Source organism: Delphinapterus leucas, chromosome 2 (genome assembly GCF_059928025.1).
Source record: "Delphinapterus leucas isolate spDelLeu-1000000601 "Yukka" chromosome 2, BTC_Dleu_Yukka2, whole genome shotgun sequence".
Lineage (NCBI taxonomy): Eukaryota > Metazoa > Chordata > Mammalia > Artiodactyla > Monodontidae > Delphinapterus > Delphinapterus leucas.
In genome coordinates, this window is record NC_143130.1 from 140,594,051 (window position 1) to 140,613,640 (window position 19,590).

Genomic DNA, 19,590 nt, shown 5'->3' on the forward strand with positions numbered 1-19,590 from the left:
ACACAAAATTCAACGCAATTCTTTATGCCTAAAATTAATAACGATTCATCAAAACAAAGTTCCAGACATAATGTTCCTAGCTTAAATGACAGAAACAAATTCAAGTATTATCAACAAGTACATTTAGTTTGGGATAATACTGGCATCTCTTAACTTAGATGCTTATAAACAAATTTCAGTAAGGAGATGGATATATACAATACAAAATAACAGTGGGGAGGAAAGAAGCAAGGAGGAGAGAATTAAGTAAAAAAAAAAAAAGAGGAACAACTTTTAAAAGTTTCTAGGGTTTTGTGTAAAGAATAAGGTATATCTCAGAAATGGTTTTGGGAAATGAAAGGATGCCCAGTTTATCATAAAGTGATAAAGCAGTAAGACCACGTAATAAGCAATATTTTAAAGATGTTGGTAGGAAGAGAGAGGTCATTATTTTTAGCAAATGTGAGATGTAATGAAGTGCCTAGATTTACTGAGTGATGTTTTTATCTTACAGTTAGGTATTCTGTAAACAAAAAAAAATCCTTCTTATGGACATTCCTGAAAGAACAGCTGCTACACTGGGACTGAAACTCTAGCCCCTAGTCCTTCTTTGCCCTCTGAAACAATTATTTCTATAATGCATTCTCTCTCTGCCATATTATTTAACTCTTTGATCTTTACTATCTGTTTGCTGAATATCCTCCTGCCATCAAAACAAAAGCATTAACAGCTAATACTTAATAATCATAACACTCCACGGTATGTTTTAAGAGCTTTCCACATACTAACTCATTTACTCCCCATAACAATCCTATGACTAGGTGGTATCAGTAGTCTCCATTTTGTAGATGGGGAGACTGAGAGAGAAGTAACTTGCCTGGGGTCATGGGACGAGTATGGGGTAGAGCTGGGATTTCAACCTAGGTAGACCGGCACCAGGCTCCATGCTCTTTACCAGGATGCTGTGTCACCTCTTTAGTAAGGTGGCCTTTCCCTCTCAACTCTTATCCATCACTGGGCACAATGCCACTATATCTGCTGTCCTCTAAATTTCAAACTCAGATGTAATATTTGATGAAGCTCTACCTTCGGAACCATCCCACACTACCAAGTCCCAGTGTTGGGACTTAATGTTACCAAAACACTTATAAATGTTTTGGCCCAAAGCAAACTAGTTAGTAGAAAATGAATAGCCCCCTTCATGATTTTTCAAGCTCTAGACATGTTAGTGCATATTGAAAGTTTTATAACCTTTAAGTCTCTTTAAGTATTTTGTTTTCTTTTGTTTTTTGCTTTTTTCACTAATTCATTTTCACCGTCCTGCAAAAAGCTGGAACAAATGTCTAACAATTTGTGATTGCTTAAATAGTGGTAGGTTATATAATGATACAAATGGTATGATCCCATTTTATAATTCTCCTTATATACAATCCCTGCTAACATTTCTAAAAGAAGGTAGTAATCACTGAAAGAAATACTTTAACAGTAAAAACCATCCACAGAAATAATGCTTCTTTGCATAATCATATCTATATGATCTATAATTTTTAGCTTAACTCATTACATATCCTGTGCTGTTTATACATTAAACTCTTTTGATGGTCACAATTTTCTCAGAAATAGTTTATAACATTCCTTACTTTTCTGGAAGAATGAGTGCTGAAAGAATGAGCGATCAGCGTATTTTCCTAGACACATCTCAGATGTGCAAAGTGCTTCTGGAACAAAGTCAAAGGAACCAGCACTACATGTAAGAGTGCATCTCTTTTAATAGTGTGGAAGTGCTTTGACAGAGGTAGGCACAGGGCTGAGGTACACCAAGTCCTGGGGAGAAATGGGAGGGGAGGCCAGGTATCAACCCAAGGAGGTGACACTTGTAGGATGTAAACTTGTAAGATGGGTTGGAGTTTGTGGGGACACATGGTAGAGAAAAAGCATTTTGGCCCATACACTAGCCAAACAGTAAGTATAGAAGAAAAAATGGCAATCCTTGATTTGATTTTACCTTGTAGAAAACTTTCTCCAAGACCAGTAGTAATTTATAGTAAACCAACAGATATGCATGGGGGAATGGAAAACTTTCTATACCTTTTCTATTTACATCATGAGGTTGGTGGAAGGTTAGTTTTCAAACACTAGAAGATGTCATACTTTCCTACAAGATGGATATGTATTCAGAAATGTATAAATCGGTCTTACCACACCATTCTTAAAGTTCTCAATCCTTTTCTTCCCTAATCTGTCGGTTATCCACCAAGCCCAGGTTGGCATATACTGCCACAAATATGCCATTAACAAAAAAGGCTGATCCGCGATCCAAACTTCCTTCAAATCATTGGCCATGCTGATTAACATCAGCTGCACACAACGACTGGCTGCCATCTTGTGGGACTGATCTGCATTGCTGCCTGTGGTCTAAGAAAATTTTGAAAAATTGGTGAGGGATGTGTATTTATGCAAGTTATCTCACAGAAGTTTTAGGCTAGAAAGGACCCAGAAGACATCTAGTTGAGTGACTCCTTTAAAGTGGCCTCATGCCCCTTAGGAGTCCCCACAGGTACTAATGGGTGCCTATAAGCTATTTGTAATATTTCAAAAAGCCTAATGGAATTCATACACTTAACCAGATAAGATTGTGCAGGCTAACTACAAGATAAAAGTTCTCTGCTTTTAATTAGAATTGTACCGTCTTAAAGTACTTAATGATAATTCCATGTCACTTAGTAAAAAATTTTAAATTATTAATACATACATTTAGCAAGTGAAATTCTATAAAATATGGAGTCCATGAGGATGAAATGGAGGAAGAAGATAAAAGCGGTTTCTTGGTATTGAACAAATCTGGTACTGCTGCTCTAGTTAACCCACTACCGTTCTCCAAATAAACTGAGGCCCAGAAAGGCAGTAACTTATCTGTGCTCACACAGATCATTTAGTAGTAGCCAGTTCTATATTCCGAGTCCCTTGATTCCTATAATAGAGTGCTTATTCTATTTTACCATAGTGCCTCCACAGAAAATGTGAAAATGTAAACTGTATATGTAAACATTTACATAGAAGCATATATAGATTTATATCTCAGTAGAAATATTAGTGGAGAAGAAGGAAAATTTCATGGCCTTTAGAGGGATTTTTGTATTAGTGAGTGATACTGGATTCTTCATGAGACATTCACTATTCATTTGATAGATCACATGTGTAATCTATGAGCTGAGGGAAGCACAGGCCTGGGTGAGGCTAACCTAAAATTAGTACAACTCAACAAGCTTTTTTCTAAGCTCCTTCACCATAATCCCTTTTTAAAATCCCAGTAAGATTTAATGTACCAAAATTCAGCCACACAGAACCTTTCAGTGTTGCTATAATTTGTGAATTGATTAAAACTGGGTTTTTAAAATACTGATAGCGCACATAATAGTGGATTACTTATTAGCACTATCTTAGTAATTTCTTTAGCTTTTATTAAAACTGGATGCCAAAGCCCTATCAGCTAACCTTAACCATTTTCCTAATGCTGAGTTAAGTTCTGTAAAGAGTTCATAAGCAATTCTAACATGAAAACCCTGAGGCATAGTGATATGATGCCAGTGTATAACTACTAAAGCATTCAAATTATTCCCCAACTAGAAATTTTTACCTTGGTGACTTCTTCAGTTAGGGCATTCTTCACAATATTTGATTGCACAGGTCCTGGGCAAATGTTAGAAACTATTATACCTGGGTATGTAGCAAGTTCAATTCGGAGGGTATTAAAAAACCCCTAAAAGGCAAAAAAAAAAAAAAAAAAAAAAAAAACAAGTAAAATTAAATACAGACACATATCTCATGTTTACTAATAGCATGGAATTACTTTTCTTCAACTTTTTTTTTTTCTTTTTTCTTTGCGATACGCGGGCCTCTCACTGTTGTGGCCTCTCCCGTTGCGGAGCACAGGCTCCGGAGGCGCAGGCTCAGCGGCCATGGCTCATGCGCCCAGCCGCTCCGCGGCATGTGGGATCTTCCCGGACCGGGGCACGAACCCGTGTCCCCTGCATCGGCAGGCGGACTCTCAACCACTGCGCCACCAGGGAAGCCCCTCTTCAACTTTTTATGAAGGACAACAGCAGCAGAAAATATGTTCTGAAATGCCTGAGTAAAGGATAGGAAATGTAATTACGCAAGATGAGGCATTTTTAAGTGTAAGACTGAAGGCAATCTAGAAGAGGCATTCTCAGCTCTTTCCAGGTATGAATGGTTCATCCCCGCATTGGCAGTGGCAGCTCGTGCCACCAGTGATTTAGCACTGATTAAGTGAGAGACTACCCCTGGAGAGTCTGATACACCCTCCCACCCAGTCGCTGCCAGCTCCCCACTCCAAAAGGGTTACATGTTCTCCATTGAGCATCACTGAGGCTGGGTTTCTTTTTCTCCCTCAAAGTGGCCTAAAGTGCAGATGTTGGGGCAAGGGGGAGCAAGCAGGGATTAGTACTAAACCGAAACTATCATAGAGGAGCAGTTCAACCTTTTCAATTACTATTTGAATAGATAATTAGTTTCAGCAAAGATTTAAATTTTGGGGGTAGTAAGAGAGTACACGGCTAGTTAAAAATGTAATATGATTGCTTACTCAATGGCTTTTGTAAAAACAAGCTGGACCCTCTAGACTTAAAAGATACTGCCCATTTCTAAACCAAGTAGGGAGTAAACATCTACATCCCTTCATCTCCTCTCTAAATCAGGAAATATTCCAAGACTACAATGTGATAAACTGAATTAATTGAAAAGCCTAAGCAGCTAACCCAGGGTACATTCATTTATGATCCAATAACATCAAACAGTTACCAGCCTTTAATGCTGATGCCTAACAAACACAGGGTCTTTGAGGGTTCACGCTGTCAGAGACTAATACAGTGCCTGACTGATGGACAGGAAAAAAGGCTTCATGAATGAACTCCTGCACCCTTAACCTTCTGCCTCTGTAAGCAAAAGAGGGGAGAGGACACCATGAAAGCCAATACACCAGACACGAAAACCTCTCCTTGTTTGAAATCACATCTAGTATAGTGTGTGAACCTCTGAATGACAAATAAGTTCACTCTCTAGCTTGCTGGGTATCGGGGAAGGAAATGTGCTCTTCAAAAAGAGCCTCCTGGTCTCAGTGTTCAGCTACTGGTATAACCAGAGTCTCAACCTGCCACATGGTATCAGATGATCAAATCCAATAATAAAACAGTGAGTCTTGGAGGGCAGGCCAGACAACTCATATTGTGTTTGACTGAAAGCATCCTGCATGTCTTATGAGATACTAAGTGTGAAACAGATGGGGTGGCCAACTTCCCTCATCTGCCTGCCTGAGACTTGCCCAACTGCTCTGCAGGAAGTAAATGATACCCCATTACCAAATATGAGGAAATCATCACTCCCGTATTCATTTCATCACTCTGCAACTGTCTGCTCTTCACAGCAGAAAGAGGATCCTAAGGAACCAAAGCTTCAAATTTTCATGAAACTGATGACCATTCAACTATTGCATCTCATTATTCCAACAGTGAAACATTCTACTTAAACTGACCTTCAACAGCATTAATTATAAATCATTTGTCTTTCTTAATCATTCTTCTCCTACTGGCCTTACGATTTAATTTGCTCCATGTTATAGTTTAGTAACATTTCTTATCCACTCTTAAGCCAACATTAAAAATTCATTCGTTTCTAATATTCACATCTCATAAATTATGCAAGCCAAATTAAGCTTTCTCAGAGACTCTGCCTTAACTAGATTTTCTTCTTCCAATGAAATCAGAGTAAACAGAGTCAAGGCTAGTCCCAGTAGGGATATGAAATGCAGGGCTCATCATTCAGTGGGCAGTTCCTACATCTGACATGCATGTACATTTAGAAATTCAGGTAAAATAAACACCAACAACAATGGGGAAGGAAAAAGAAGTCACAGAAATGAGGACAAGTACATCCTGAAATGTGTGTAGAAGAAACAAGGAGTAGACCCCGAATTTGCCATGAAGATGTGTTAGAAATGAGGATAAGGTAAAGGGTGACATGTCAACTAGACTATACAGTTTTCAAGGGCAGGGATCATATCATATCTTATCATCTTTATACTCCCAGGACCTGTTACAGTGCACGACACAGTGTAGGTGCTCAAGACATGTTTGCTAAATTAGGAAGAGGCATGTAAGGCTCAAGTCTTTTTTAGCATCTTCTGGGTAAGTCTTCTACCCGAGATCTCCGTGGGTCTCTCTGTGTCTCCATACATCACTACCCAGTTCCGTTGATCTCTTGCAGTGAAGGCCATATGCCCCATATACACATTCAGGTCAGTTCTATCCGAGTTCAGTTTTGGCAACCTTACCTGAAGAGCATGTTTGCTGGCACAATATCCAGCAGAAAGGGGTGCAGATATAACACCCAGGAGGCTAGTCACAGTAACAATTTTTCCTTGCTTCCTCTCAATCATGTGAGGCAGAACACACTTTGTCAAGGACACCGTCCCTAAGTAGTTAACCTCTATTAGCTCCTTGTAGACATCCAGGCTGGTGTCCACACACAAAGAACGCTGGGATACTCCACCATTGTTGACCAGAATGTCAATCTAATTAAAGAAAATCAGAAAAGAGGCACTTTAGAGATGACCTGTAAATGTATTGTTGGAATTCCCAGGGATGGCTGGTTATATTGTTAACTTGATGAATCAATGGAACAGGATGGTATATTTCCAGAAGTCAGCAATAAAAAAGATAAAATGAAAATCAGAATTCACCTATGGAACTAAATTCTCAACTTAAGTGACTTTTTATGGAAAATAATGTGTCACAAAAATAATAGGCACAGTGGATTTTTAGCTTCTTTTGTTCTACATGGAGGAGTTAGTATTTGTTAAGGGAGGAAAAGTTCTAATTACATAAAGCCACAGACTCAGAGATTAAGAGGCCCAGCTCATGGGCCTTCATCACACTGCATGAACCCATTTGCCTAAAGCCCTTTGAATGACAGCACCATAGATGGGAATCTCTTTTGCAGCTACTTCAAAGCAAGATTCATGCACTCAAAATGCTACTTACTTTGCCAAACTCCTGGAGAACCGCTTTGGTAGCCATTTCATGGGAACTTCTGTTAGTCAGGTCAAGGGGCAAAATGAGTATATCTTTTCCTTTCAAATTGCCGTTCTCTAAATAAAGACACTTAAAAATTAATGTGGAAGTCATGTGCTATTTACATTAACATTTAACACCCACCCTACAACCACATTTGGCAATGAACTCGTTTCTGGGTGGCCCTGTGGATGAGGTTCTCTTCAGTGACCAAGAAGAGGACTGGTGGTGATATGGCAACATATCATCGGACAAAAAGCTGGGTACACAGGAAGTAGAATTCCTCTCTTCAGCTTGAATATATACAGCCTAATATTGGAACAGACTCTGGAAGAAATCAAGATTATATTACAAACTAAAAAAAGCAAAAATTTTAGAGCAATTTCTTTATAAGTACAGAGGTACATCTGTACAACTGTTATATGATAGGTTCACTACTTGATTTTTAAACACATTTTTTAAAATTTTATGCTGAAAATCAATAAGTTGAGTCCTCCAGTCCCATGACACATAGAAGCTTCCTTCCAGAGGCTAAGGTTTCTAGGAGGCAAACAAGGAAAAGGATACAATCCTGAAATTCGCAACCAAGAAACAAGTTGTGCTGTAATGGCCCTGTCTATTTCTGTTCATCAAAAGAGCAACTGAAACTAATTTCCTTGAATAACCTTGAAATACAACAAGGTTGTGTTTCAATAAGAAAAACAAGTAAGTAGAGAAAACAAGAGGTGTAAAGGCTTTATGGGCAAAGGAGTAAATTGAGAAACAGTAACTGTTTTGTAAAAGAAATAGTTTGTACTAATGATCTGACAAAAGGAAAGAGCCTTACTCCAGCTAAGAAATGCTGTTATGGTTCATTTCTGCCAGTGCAAGTCTCAACAGAGGAGGAGCAACTGCCATTAAGAAATGGCCCAGTTCACATATACCCTGAGAAAACCAAAATTCAAAAAGAGTCATGTACCAAAATGTTCATTGCAGCTCTATTTACAATAGCCCGGAGATGGAAACAACCTAAGCGCCCATCATCGGATGAATGGATAAAGAAAATGTGGCACATATATACAATGGAATATTACTCAGCCTTAAAAAGAAATGAAATTGAGCTATTTGTAATGAGATGGATAGACCTAGAGTCTGTCATACAGAGTGAAGTAAGTCAGAAAGAAAAAGACAAATACCGTATGCTAACACATATATATGGAATTTAAGGGGAAAAAAAATGTCATGAAAAACCTAGGGGTAAGACAGGAATAAAGACGCAGACCTACTGGAGAACGGACTTGAGGATATGGGGAGGGGGAGGGGTGAGCTTTGACAGGGCGAGAGAGAGTCATGGACATATACACACTAACAAACGTAGTAAGGTAGATAGCTAGGGGGAAGCAGCCGCAAGGCACAGGGATATTAGCTCGGTGCTTTGTGACAGCCTGGAGGGGTGGGATAGGGAGAGTGGGAGGGAGGGAGACGCAAGAGGGAAGACATATGGGAACATATGTATATGTATAACTGATTCACTTTGTTATAAAGCAGAAACTAACACACCATTGTAAAGCAATTATACCCCAATAAAGATGTTTAAAAAAAAAAAAAAAAAAAAAAAAAGAAATGGCCCAGTTCAAAAACACAAGAAGCCTTTGAAAGCAATATCGTGAAAGAGGGCTTGTGGCCTTGGCAACTAACTCTGTTTCTGGGTGGTTAGTTCCATCAGCAAAGTGAAAGAAAGATTTTTAAAGAATGACAGGTAAATGACCCAAAAAATGGTCTACTGGAAAATTCAAAATTATTTCAGTGTAGATACTAAATGTCCCATGAGAAATAATAACTTTATTACTTGAGGCTGCTTTCACTGTGAACATAACTACACCAAAACCCAAACCGACAAAAACATTGTTGTCCTATATATATGAAAAATATTACCTCAAGCTGCATTTTTCAAACTTAATTCTATTCCGAGACTTCCCTAGTGGTCCAGTGATTAAGACTCCGTGCTTCCACTGCAAAGTGGCATGGGTACGATCCCTGGTCCGGGAACTAAGATCCCACATGTGTGGCATGTCCCCCCCAAAAAAAATTTAACTCTATTCCTGTTTATTCCTGTAACAAAAATCTTATACCATTTCCTGTGATTTTAATATCTGATGTTTTACCAAAATGTCAATTACATTTCTCTGGTTACATACATGTATATCATACATAAGAACCAAACTGTTCTTTAAGACAAAAATGTAAGACATTTATTTGGTCAGTAAAAATCCACTAGCATTTGAGAGAATTGATGGTCACTCCCTAATGCTAAGAACCAGTGTCAAAAACAAAAGTAGAAATGTGGCAGAAAAAGAGAAGAAAAAGGGCAGGCCAGCTAACTAAGAGATGACAAAAGGAAGAGGACTTGGATCAAAGCACGTAGAGCATTTGGAAACAGAGTCCACTGCCCAGGAGAATCCCCCTCTTCTCTCTAAAATTCCCAAATTTTGACTTTGGGTTCTGATTTACTTCTAGGAAGCACTGCTGCTCTTTTACATTTACTTACCAAGGCATCTTCTTTTCACCCTTTCCAGCTCATGCACTCTTCTGGATGACAGCACAAGAGAAACTCCTAGTTTGGACAGCTGGTAAGCCAGCTCTTCACCAATCCCACTTGATGCTCCAGTCACCCACACCACCATATCAGTCAGCTCCCATTCTATTGAAAAAGGAGTGGGGATTGAGGGGAGAAAATAAGCTATGGGTTACATCCATAAATCAAAGATTAACCAAAGGAAAAAAGTAGTTTTAAACAATATCACTGAATATGAAGACATAATGTGTGGCGCTTAAAAATTTAAATATCCTATGTTTACAGCCTTGATTGTGGTGATGGTCTCACAGGTGTATACTTATCCCCAAACTCATCCAGTTGTATACATTAAATATGGACAGTTTCTTATAATCATACCTCAATAAAGTGGTTTAAATTTTTTTAAATTAAATATCCTAAGAAAACACTTCCTACTTAGTACTACAAATCATATTAGTAGCAGTTATCGACATGTTATTTTGTGTATTCTAGACTCTTGGTGAGTTTTCCAGACTTTACTTCAAGGTATAACTCCATGTTCTGACTCTAAGACTCTATTTATCTGTATATTTGATCAAGAAAAGTAAGGGTAAGTAAATAGAAAGTATCTGGATTCACATTCTCACTTTCCTTATTCATAAATGAGGGATTCAGATAAGATGATCACTGAAAGTCCCATCCAGTTTTCAATTCTATTATTCTAATTTCTTGCAAATCTGAATATACCAAGTTCTACTCTAGGGTATGGTAGAATCACCCTGGATTTTTAAAGTCATGTTTTCCCCATTTGTCAGTCATATCTGATGCCTATCAACTAAAGGTTTTTAGTGCCCCCCAAATGCCTGAGCTTTCATCTTAGAAGAATCTAGTAGTTCACCCAAGAAGAAATACATATGAGCAATGAAATGTACTCTGCTTGCCCAAGTATCATCTTGTTAAAGATTGTAAAAATGTAAAATAAAGCAATGATGAGTGGTTTATTCTCCAGTGAAAAACTTATTTGCACTGAAGCACACGATAGCCACCGTCCATCTGAATTCGTAGAGTCACTGTAGTGCAGTGTTCCTGTGTGCCTTGTTTATTAAAATGTGTTATTTATCAAAAATAGCAAACAAGGTTTTATTTAAGATACACATTGCTGATTTTAGATCAGAAAAGTTAAAATCAGGAAACTAGTTTACTGTTTTAGTCAAACAATTCTAAAACCTAACTGGCGGGTAATCAGTACGAGCTCTGGAGACTATCCGCTCAAGTTCCAGCTGTGTCACACACAGCAATGAAATGCTCCCATGTGAGAACTCGGTGCCTTAATTTTCCAAACCTGGAAAACTGAACAGTCCTTCATAGGACTGTTGAGAGAAATGAGTCAAAACATGTAAAGCACTCAGAGCAGTGTGTGACACATACTCAGTGCTTAATAAAATGTCAACTGTAATTGTTGCTAAAATTGATTAACAAATGGACTTTTTGGCAGCAAAACACATTGTATGTTGTTATTTCTCCAGCCAGGGGCAATGGGGTTACTAACTTTAATGGCTTAACATTTTTTCATTGCTTCCTATGTGCTTAAACATATTACCTTATGAAAACCCTCACAAGGACCTTATGAAACAAGAATTATCTCAGTTTTATAGAAAAGGAAACTGAGGTTTACAGAGATTAATTTACAGCACTAGACTGTAAATTTCCTTAAGGCTAGAACCCTGACTCCCTTATTCATTGCTGTGTCCTCAGTGCCTCGCACAGAGACTCGCATAGAGAAAGCACTCCATAAATCACTGTTGAATAAACACCCAAGAACCCTGGCAGAACTAGGATAGGAGTCCAGGTATATCTAGCTCCAAAGCCCACACTCTGATCACTAGCCTACACTGACCACGTTTTAATAAGATCAATATCTTAGAACCCAACTATCTTAGCCATTCAAGAAAATGTCCTCAGGAAAGAGGTGTCATGTAAATATCTGAAGTAAGGACAGAAACATCCCAAATACTGTGTCTGGGCTACAATGCTTTCCTATCATCTGATGTACTTTTTTCTTTTTTTTTTTTGGCTGCAGCTTGAAGGATCTCAGTTCCCTAACCTGGGCCATGGCAGTGAAAGGTCCAAGTCCTAACCACTAGACCACCAGGGAACTCCCACATCTGATGTACTTTTGTGGAAAGGCTCAACTGAGCAACCTTCCTGAAGGACTTTATCAGGAATAGCAGAATGTATATTCAGATAGTCATTCATTGACGACTCATTGTTCCAAAGTTCTGCAATACACAAGACTTCAAGGTGAATATAATTTGTTTGTAACTATTTACTAACTAGCACAGAACTAACAAAGATTTCTTCATTTGTATACCAATATGCAAACATTATTTAAAGGCAACAATGAAAACCCACAGGCTCACATTTACCTTAGTACACCTGCAGTTCTGGCACCCTTCTTCCCACTCTGGAGAAGAAAACTTTTTTATTCAGCACCAACTTTTGTTTAACAATTCAACAGAATCTGGCATACATAACTGGCCTCCCCTAAAGAGCTTCTGAAAGCAGATTCTTGGAGTTGGAAGGACACTTAGAGTTCAACCCTCAACCCAGTTTCAGAATTCTCCCCTCAGGCTGTTGACTAGGATCTACTTAATTTCCTCACAGGAAGAGTAAGCTAGTTATCTCTGAGGCACTGGTTCCTTTTCAAGGCAAGTCTAATCATTTAAGGGGTTCAGGGATTCTTTCTTATACTGATAACTTTTTAACTTCTATGGACCAGCAGCCATTGGCAGCAGTTCTGCCTTGTGGTGTCAGGAAGAATAAATCAAGCCTGTTTTGCATATGACAGTGTCTCATTTATTTGAAGACAGCTGTTATGTCCTCCCTACGTCCTTTCATCTCTTGCTTCTCTAAGGCTAAACACCTCCAATTTCTGCTACCTTCCCTCAGATGACATGGCATCCGATTTTCAGAGCAAGGTGACATGACTAAATCGCTTCCCTTGTCCCTCAGAAGGGAGGCTCTGTGAGGGCCCAGGCAGTGGCTGGCTCAGTCACTGCTGTGTCCCCAATGCCCAGCACAGAGGCCAACACAAGCAGGTATTCAGAAGACATCTGCTGTTGTTTGCAGTTTGTTCCATCAGACACTAAACATCTCCCAGGATTGCCTAATCTTTTCTGGCACTTCACAGTTGACTCACATTGAAGTTACGGCCAACCAAAATCTGAGTCTTCCTCACATGTGCTGCTGTTGAGACTTTTCCTACTCTGGACTGGTGCCATGGATTTTTCTGCATCTACATGCAATAACTAAAATTAGTCACTCTTAAATTTCACCATGTGAGATACATGCTTGGAAATGCAGAGACTATCTCCAGAAGGATACATAAAAGGCAGGAAATGGTGGTTGCCTCCAAAGAGGCATACTGGGTGGCTGGGAGACGAGGGTGGAAGAGAGCTGTACTTGTCACCATACATCCCTTTGTATTTTTAAAATTTGCCTTATGTGAGTATATTGTCTATTTTTTAAAGTGACAAAAAGTAATAAACCTATAGAGAAGAAAAAGAGGATAATTTTTTTTTAAACTTCAAAGAGTCTACCCATCTTTGCAGGCTGAGCTGTTTTGGGAACTTGAGTCTATCTTCATGTTCCTTTAACTTCTTTTCATTATCACCTCACCCCCACCCCCAGCCCCTAAATGTCTTTTTAGTCATTTTTTCCTAATAACTCCTCCAAGACATTTTAATTTCACAGATATACTGTACATCTGTTTATGTATTTACATATATCTATCTTGCTTTATACATAAAAGGAGTTCTATAAAGTTTACTCTTCAGTCAATGCAGGTTTAAGAATGGTGAAATTTAAAAATTAAAAGTTAAGTTAAATTTAAAAGCTATTAACATTTAACTTTACAACTGTAAACTTACAAAAGTTATTTTGCTAAACAACTTGTAATGTATTTACTTAAATTGTAATGTATTATATTACATATGTAAATTGGCAAATTATACAGCTACATAATAGAAAAGTAGTTAAATGTATTAAAAAACCCTTCAAAACTGATACTTTTCCAGCAAAAGACACTGAAAAAACTAAATGAATTTCTTAAAAATTACCTTTAGCCACCTTAACTTTTACTTGATATGTTAAAATAACTTTTCATTTAACTAGCTGCTAGATATTGTCAACATTTTTCCTTTTCAGCACTTGACATTATCAGTTGAATAACTTTTATAGAATAATAAAATATAAGATATTTTTATGGAATTTTCAAAGTCCAACTTAACACAAAAGCACTGAGGATCAAACACAAACATCCACAAAGCAGCCAATAGGCACATGCATTCCATCTGTTGAGATGGAGCAAATGACTAAGAGAAAGTCTACCAATCACTGCCATCTATTTACCATAGTTCTGTAGCCCTGATCTTGCACATGTGTTATGTATTTTCCATAAACTCAATGTCAGCCCTACACATGCTATACCCCCCAAAAACCCGAGAAGAAAAATGAAATACTAAGGAATAATATTTTGTTGGGTAGAGATGAGCTTTGAAGGGGCATAAAACATTGTACCATCTAAGAATTTTTTCTGTCCCCAAGAACCAATTCTCACCCCTGTGTAAGTGATATGGCTCCTCTTCCCTCCCTGGCTCCAGTTTTTGGGTTGTTTTTTTTTTAACAGTTTTAATGGAGTATAATTGCTTTACACTGTTGTGTTAGTTTCTGCAGTACAACAAAGTGAATCAGCCATATGTATACATATATCCCCATATCCTCTCCCTCTTGAGCCTCCCTCCCACCCTCCTTATCCCACCCCTCTAGGTCATCACAAAGCATTGAGCTGATCTCCCTGTGCTATGCAGCAGCTTCCCACCAGCTACCTATTTTACATTTGGTAAGGTATATATGTCAGTGCTACTCTCTCACTTCGTCCCAGCTTCCCAACCCTGCCTCACCCCCCCACCGCCACGCCGTGTCCTACAGTCCGTTCTCTATATCTGCATCTCTATTCCTGCCCTGCCACTAGGTTCATCATTACCTTTTATTTAGATTCCATATATGTGCGTTAGCATACGGTATTTGTTTTTCTCTTTCTGACTTACTTCACCCTGTATGACAGACTCTAGGTCCATCCACCTCATTACAAATAACTCAGTTTCGTTCCTTTTTATGACTAACATTCCATTGTATATATGTGCCACATCTTCTTTATCCATTCATCTGACAATGGACATTTAGGTTGCTTCCATGTCCTCCTGGCTATTGTAAATAGTGCTGCAACGAACATTGGGGTACATGTCTCTTTTTGAATTATGGTTTTCTCAGGGTATATGCCTGGCTCCATTTTTAAAGCATACTAGTTATCACTTCCAAGCAAACCTCCTCACATAATTTGGATAGTTTCATACAGGAAACTAGGTCCAGGGAAATCCCACTTCCCTCCTGGCCCTTACAGATCCAAAGCCTAGCTCTGGGCAGTCTATTAAATTTCTCTGAGCATTAGTTTCCCTATCTGGGAAATAAGCTTAAGAGTCACTGAAAAGGTGACCTGTCATGTGTGAAAAGGGCCTAGCCCAGTGCTTAGCACATAGAATGCGTTTAGTAAACGACCATCAAATATTAAGCAGGGCAAAGATAAAAGTGAGACAGGCAGAACGCCTTTTAGTATGCCAGTAATGATCTTCCTCCAGGCAAAACGCCAATCCAGTTCTTTCTATGGTTATACTTTTATCCCAATGAGTAAGCAGGTATGTGGGTGATTCTGGATTACCTCAAATTTAATTTCGCTACTCTGAGTAGAGTGAGAAATGGCAGATAAACAACCGCACAAAGTAGCCTCAAAAGGAGTCTCCTTTACGAACGCACTTTCTCAAAGTATTGTCCTCCCACGCTGCATCTGAATCCCTGGGAGCGGGGTTGAGAATTCTGAGATCTGTGGGCGCCCCACAATGCTCTCTTACGCTGGCAACCAGGGAAGTCCATATGGACCAGGACAGAAGACAAAAGGCCCCGGCCCCTTCCTCCCCGAAACGCAGCCCCGGGGAAAGACGCAGCCTCGCTTCCCGGAAGCTCCACGCCACCCTTCGCGAGGGACGCAAAGGCAGCGGAAATCGGACCGCACGAAGCGAAAGGCCGGAAAGGCGGCTGCGGGTCCTCACCTGGGCGTCGCCCCTGCCACTCGGCCCACAGTAGGGTCAGGTCGCCGTCGGCCCGCAGGAAGCGTAGCAGTTGCACCACGAGAGCGAGCAGCGCGCACAGCGCCAGCAGCCAGAGCAGCAGGTCCCAGCTCATCGCGGCCGCGCGCGCCCTGCTACGTAGGACGAAGGCCGACAGACCAACAGAGCCACCGCCCTAGTCTTAAGCCGCGCGGCAGCGGTCGTGTCTCAACGCCGCCGCCTCCGCCGCCGCCGCGCCCGCCTCCGGCCCGGGCCCGCCCAGAGAGCCGGCAGAAGGGAGGAGTGGCCAGGTGCGCCCAGACCCGCTACCCGCCGGCTGGGAGCCGCCCCTCGGCTGCGCGCGTTGGGCGTGGGCAATGCCGGCCCAGTGCCCAGCCCGGCGATCGCTGCCCAGGGTTTGCCTGCTTGTGCTCCTAATAAGGGGTTGCAGTAGGAACAGACGGCGTGGATGACTTAAGCACTTGGCGATACTCCTGTTGGTACGGTAGTTACAGCATTTATAATCTCAAGAACGGTTCTTTTACAGTTGTTTTGCGGGCAAATAGTTTTCGAAGCTCAGGAAGAGCACAAATATTCCAACCTATGAATTCGACCTCCTCCTCCCCCTTCTTATCTTTCTTTCTTTAACTAGATGAACCCAACAAACCGTCAATTTGTTTCCACCCCACGCCACCCCCACCCCCTCACCGAATTAACCCAGTGGCTGAGTAAGACTGGCCCCGTGTCCACCTAAATTTGGAAAGCACCTTGAAAAGTGACCCTGGCCCCATTGCTGAATGAGAAAGTGCAGGTTGGTCAACTTGAGTCTAGTGCTAGGAGCACGGACTGGGGACTTGAGCCAACTCAGTTGGAGTCCGGGTAGCTGAGCCCTCAGTGACCCTGAGTAAATTTTTTCCTTATCTGTACCCACAAAGAATATGTAATTTTTTTAAACAAATTTATTTATTTATCTTTGGCTGCGTTGGGCCTTCTTTGCTGCGTGCGGGCTTTTCTCTGGTTGTGGTGAGCGGGGGCTACTCTTCGTTGTGGTGCGCCGGCTTCTCATTCTGGTGGTTTCTCTTATTGAGGAGCACAGGCTCTAGGCGCGCGGGCTTCAGTAGTTGTGGCACGTGGACTCAGTAGTTGTGGCTTGCGGGCTCTAGAGCGCAGGCTCAGTAGTTGTGGCACACGGGCTTAGTTGCTCCGCGCATGTGGGATCCTCCCGGACCAGGGCTCGAACCCATGTCCCCTGCATTGACAGGCAGATTCTTAACCACTGTGCCACGAGGGAAGCCCAAGAATATGTAATTTAAATGAGAAAAATGCCTGTGAGAGGAGCACAGTGGCTCATATGCAGTAATTATATTCATTCTTTTGTAGTTATTAGAATTAATTATTATTATTATTTATTGTTTCTATTATAATTATCATTTCTTAGACTCCAACCTGAAAGGTGAGGGCTTTATTTATAAACTCTATATTATACGCCTATAGAGTTCTCTTACACCTGAAAGCCATAAGAATGTTTACACTGTGTTGAATCAGAAATTGTTGTGATATTGTTCTGGGTTCCTGGAGGAAGATGTGCCCTACCTAGCTAAACCTTGACCCTGACTGATAGTTTATCCTGATCACAACTTGGAATAATATTGCTCAAGAGTTACCCTTATTGCCTTGTCACCTTTACAATATGGGTTTTGTTTTCCTTATGACAAATGACTTTTCAAATAAGGTGCTTAAAAATAGTTACCAGCTGGAGCTGGAACCTGTCTCAGGTTCAGCTGCTCTTGCTCAGTGTTCCAAGAGACAAGGGTTGTTGAAAATAGAAAGATGCTTTATTCAGGAAGCTGGCAACCTAGGGAGATGGTGGACTAGCAACCCCCAAACCATTTCCCACTTGTCAGTTAGAGGGAAAGGGTTTTACAGGGAAAAAAGGAGAAGTTTCAGGAGTGTGCAGAGCAGCACAGTCAGCTCCGACAAACAGCTTGAAACTGGTCGTGTGGTGGTCTGGTCGGTGTCATCTTGATTGTTTTAAGTGCAGTTAATCTTCAATTCCAGGTCGATTTGTCTCCATTTCCTTGAGGCCAGTTCTTGCAAATTGTGTAAGATGGAGCAGCTTATGTCATGGCTATAGTCTAGTCATCATGCAGTTAGCTTTTTCCTTATGGTAGTGGTTTTAGTATTTTGCAAAACAATTCAGGAATGTGCATCAGACACTGTTATCTATGTTCTTCAGGGAGGAACTAAAGATTCTGTGACTCTGTTGTCCTAATCATGAACTGCTTGAGCCTGCTCTTTTGCGACTCAGGGGAGGCCTCAGAGACTACAGCTTTTCTACAAACAAGAAACAGGGGACATGGAAGCGCTTTTGTACATGGAGGTGCTTTTGTACCTGGGAGGGCCCCGCAGGGTCCTGCTCGGTTTCAATACTACTACAGTGAACAAATTCTTTTCAAGAGTTTCCTCTGAGCCTTTTTCTCCTTCTGTAAAATGAAATGGTTGAGTTAGACTTAATGTCCCAAGCCAGACCATACCCATGGATGGGTACACTCTGTTCTCCATCACAAACTCCAGCTGGGGTGGTGGTGGGGGGGTGTGTGTGTGAAAGGGGACAGGTTTGCAGATGGCAGTTATGGGAGTGGGAGCTGGGAAGCAGGCCCAGGGCTGGGAAAAACTGGCCCAAAGAATATGATTTTTGGTCTGCCCATCCCTGGTGAGTAAGAGGTCTATGTGAGCTCTGAACATCTAAGTCTCAAAAATATGTCTTTGTCTTTTTTTTTTTAAATGGAAAAGCATTTTCTTTTAAAGATAGCAGTGTGTACATGTCAGTCCCAAACTCCCACTCTATTCCTGTGTTTTTGTCTTTTAATCAGATGATTTGGTGCAGTATGAATGTCTCATTCATTCCAGGGTATGTACTTGTTGTAAACTTATGGACATTTATTAATTAACAAGCTATAATGCTTAATTTTATGTGTTGACTTGGCTAGGCCATGGTGCCCAGTTTTTGGTCAAACACTAGTCTAGATGTTGCTGTGAAGGTAATTTTTTTAGATATGATTAATATTTAAGTCGGTAGACTTTGAGTAAAGCAGACCAGCCTCCATAATGTGGGTGGGTCTCATCCAATCAGTTAAAGGCCTTAGGTAAGAAAAAGACAGAGGTCCCGAGAAGAGGGAATTCTGACTCCAGACTGCCTTTGAACTTGGGTTGCAATGTCAGCTCTTCCCTGAGTCTCCAGCCTGCAGGCCTGCCCTGCACATTTCAGACTTGCTGGCCGCCACAATTGTGTGAGTCAGCTCCTTAAAATACATCTCTCTCTCCCTCTCTCTCTCTCCTCTCTCTCTCTCTCTCTCTCTCTCTGTATATGTATAGGTATAGTATATGTGTGTGTGTGTGTGTGTGTGTGTGTGTGTGTATCTCCTATTGGTTCTGTTTCTATGGAGAACCCTAACTAGTACACAAGCTATAATAAAACCGCACAGTCATTTCACCTCACCAGCAGTTCTTGCATTGGAAAATGAAAACAACAAATTAATGTATAAATTTCCACATCAGAAATTTTATTTTACCTGAATAGAGGCATAATTCATTTTGGAATTCAAGTATATGTCTAAAGATTTAGTTACTATCATCAGAAAAGATAACTATTATAACTAACATCTTTGCAATATAAAATGTCCCCATTTGTTCTATTTACCAGTGAGAAAAATCCAGCTTCAGATCTGCCGCCTCTGGTGAAGATACTCAGCAAATTCTTTTCATAAATAGTGTCCATTAGGGTTGCCTCTTCCTATTTTGCACAAAATTTACCTTAAAACTTGGAGCC

The 19,590-nt window shown here is 40.4% G+C and overlaps 1 protein-coding gene across 2 annotated transcripts in view; it reads right to left on the reverse strand.

The window, feature by feature from the left end:
* The window catches only part of DHRS7 (dehydrogenase/reductase 7), a 34,817-nt gene extending 18,821 nt beyond the window's left edge, over positions 1-15,996 (reverse strand). The window contains exons 1-6 of one of the 2 annotated variants that reach the window (XM_022570443.3): positions 15,765-15,996; positions 9,595-9,747; positions 7,038-7,144; positions 6,329-6,568; positions 3,617-3,739; positions 2,179-2,394 (exon numbers count right to left, since the gene is read on the reverse strand). In XM_022570443.3, coding sequence (XP_022426151.1) covers positions 2,179-2,394; positions 3,617-3,739; positions 6,329-6,568; positions 7,038-7,144; positions 9,595-9,747; positions 15,765-15,897 — 972 coding nt within the window. In that variant the 5' untranslated portion in view covers positions 15,898-15,996. The remainder of the gene's footprint in view (positions 1-2,178; positions 2,395-3,616; positions 3,740-6,328; positions 6,569-7,037; positions 7,145-9,594; positions 9,748-15,764) is intronic. The other variant, XM_089907777.1, reaches the window with a different exon arrangement.
* Between the last annotated feature and the right edge of the window lie 3,594 nt (positions 15,997-19,590).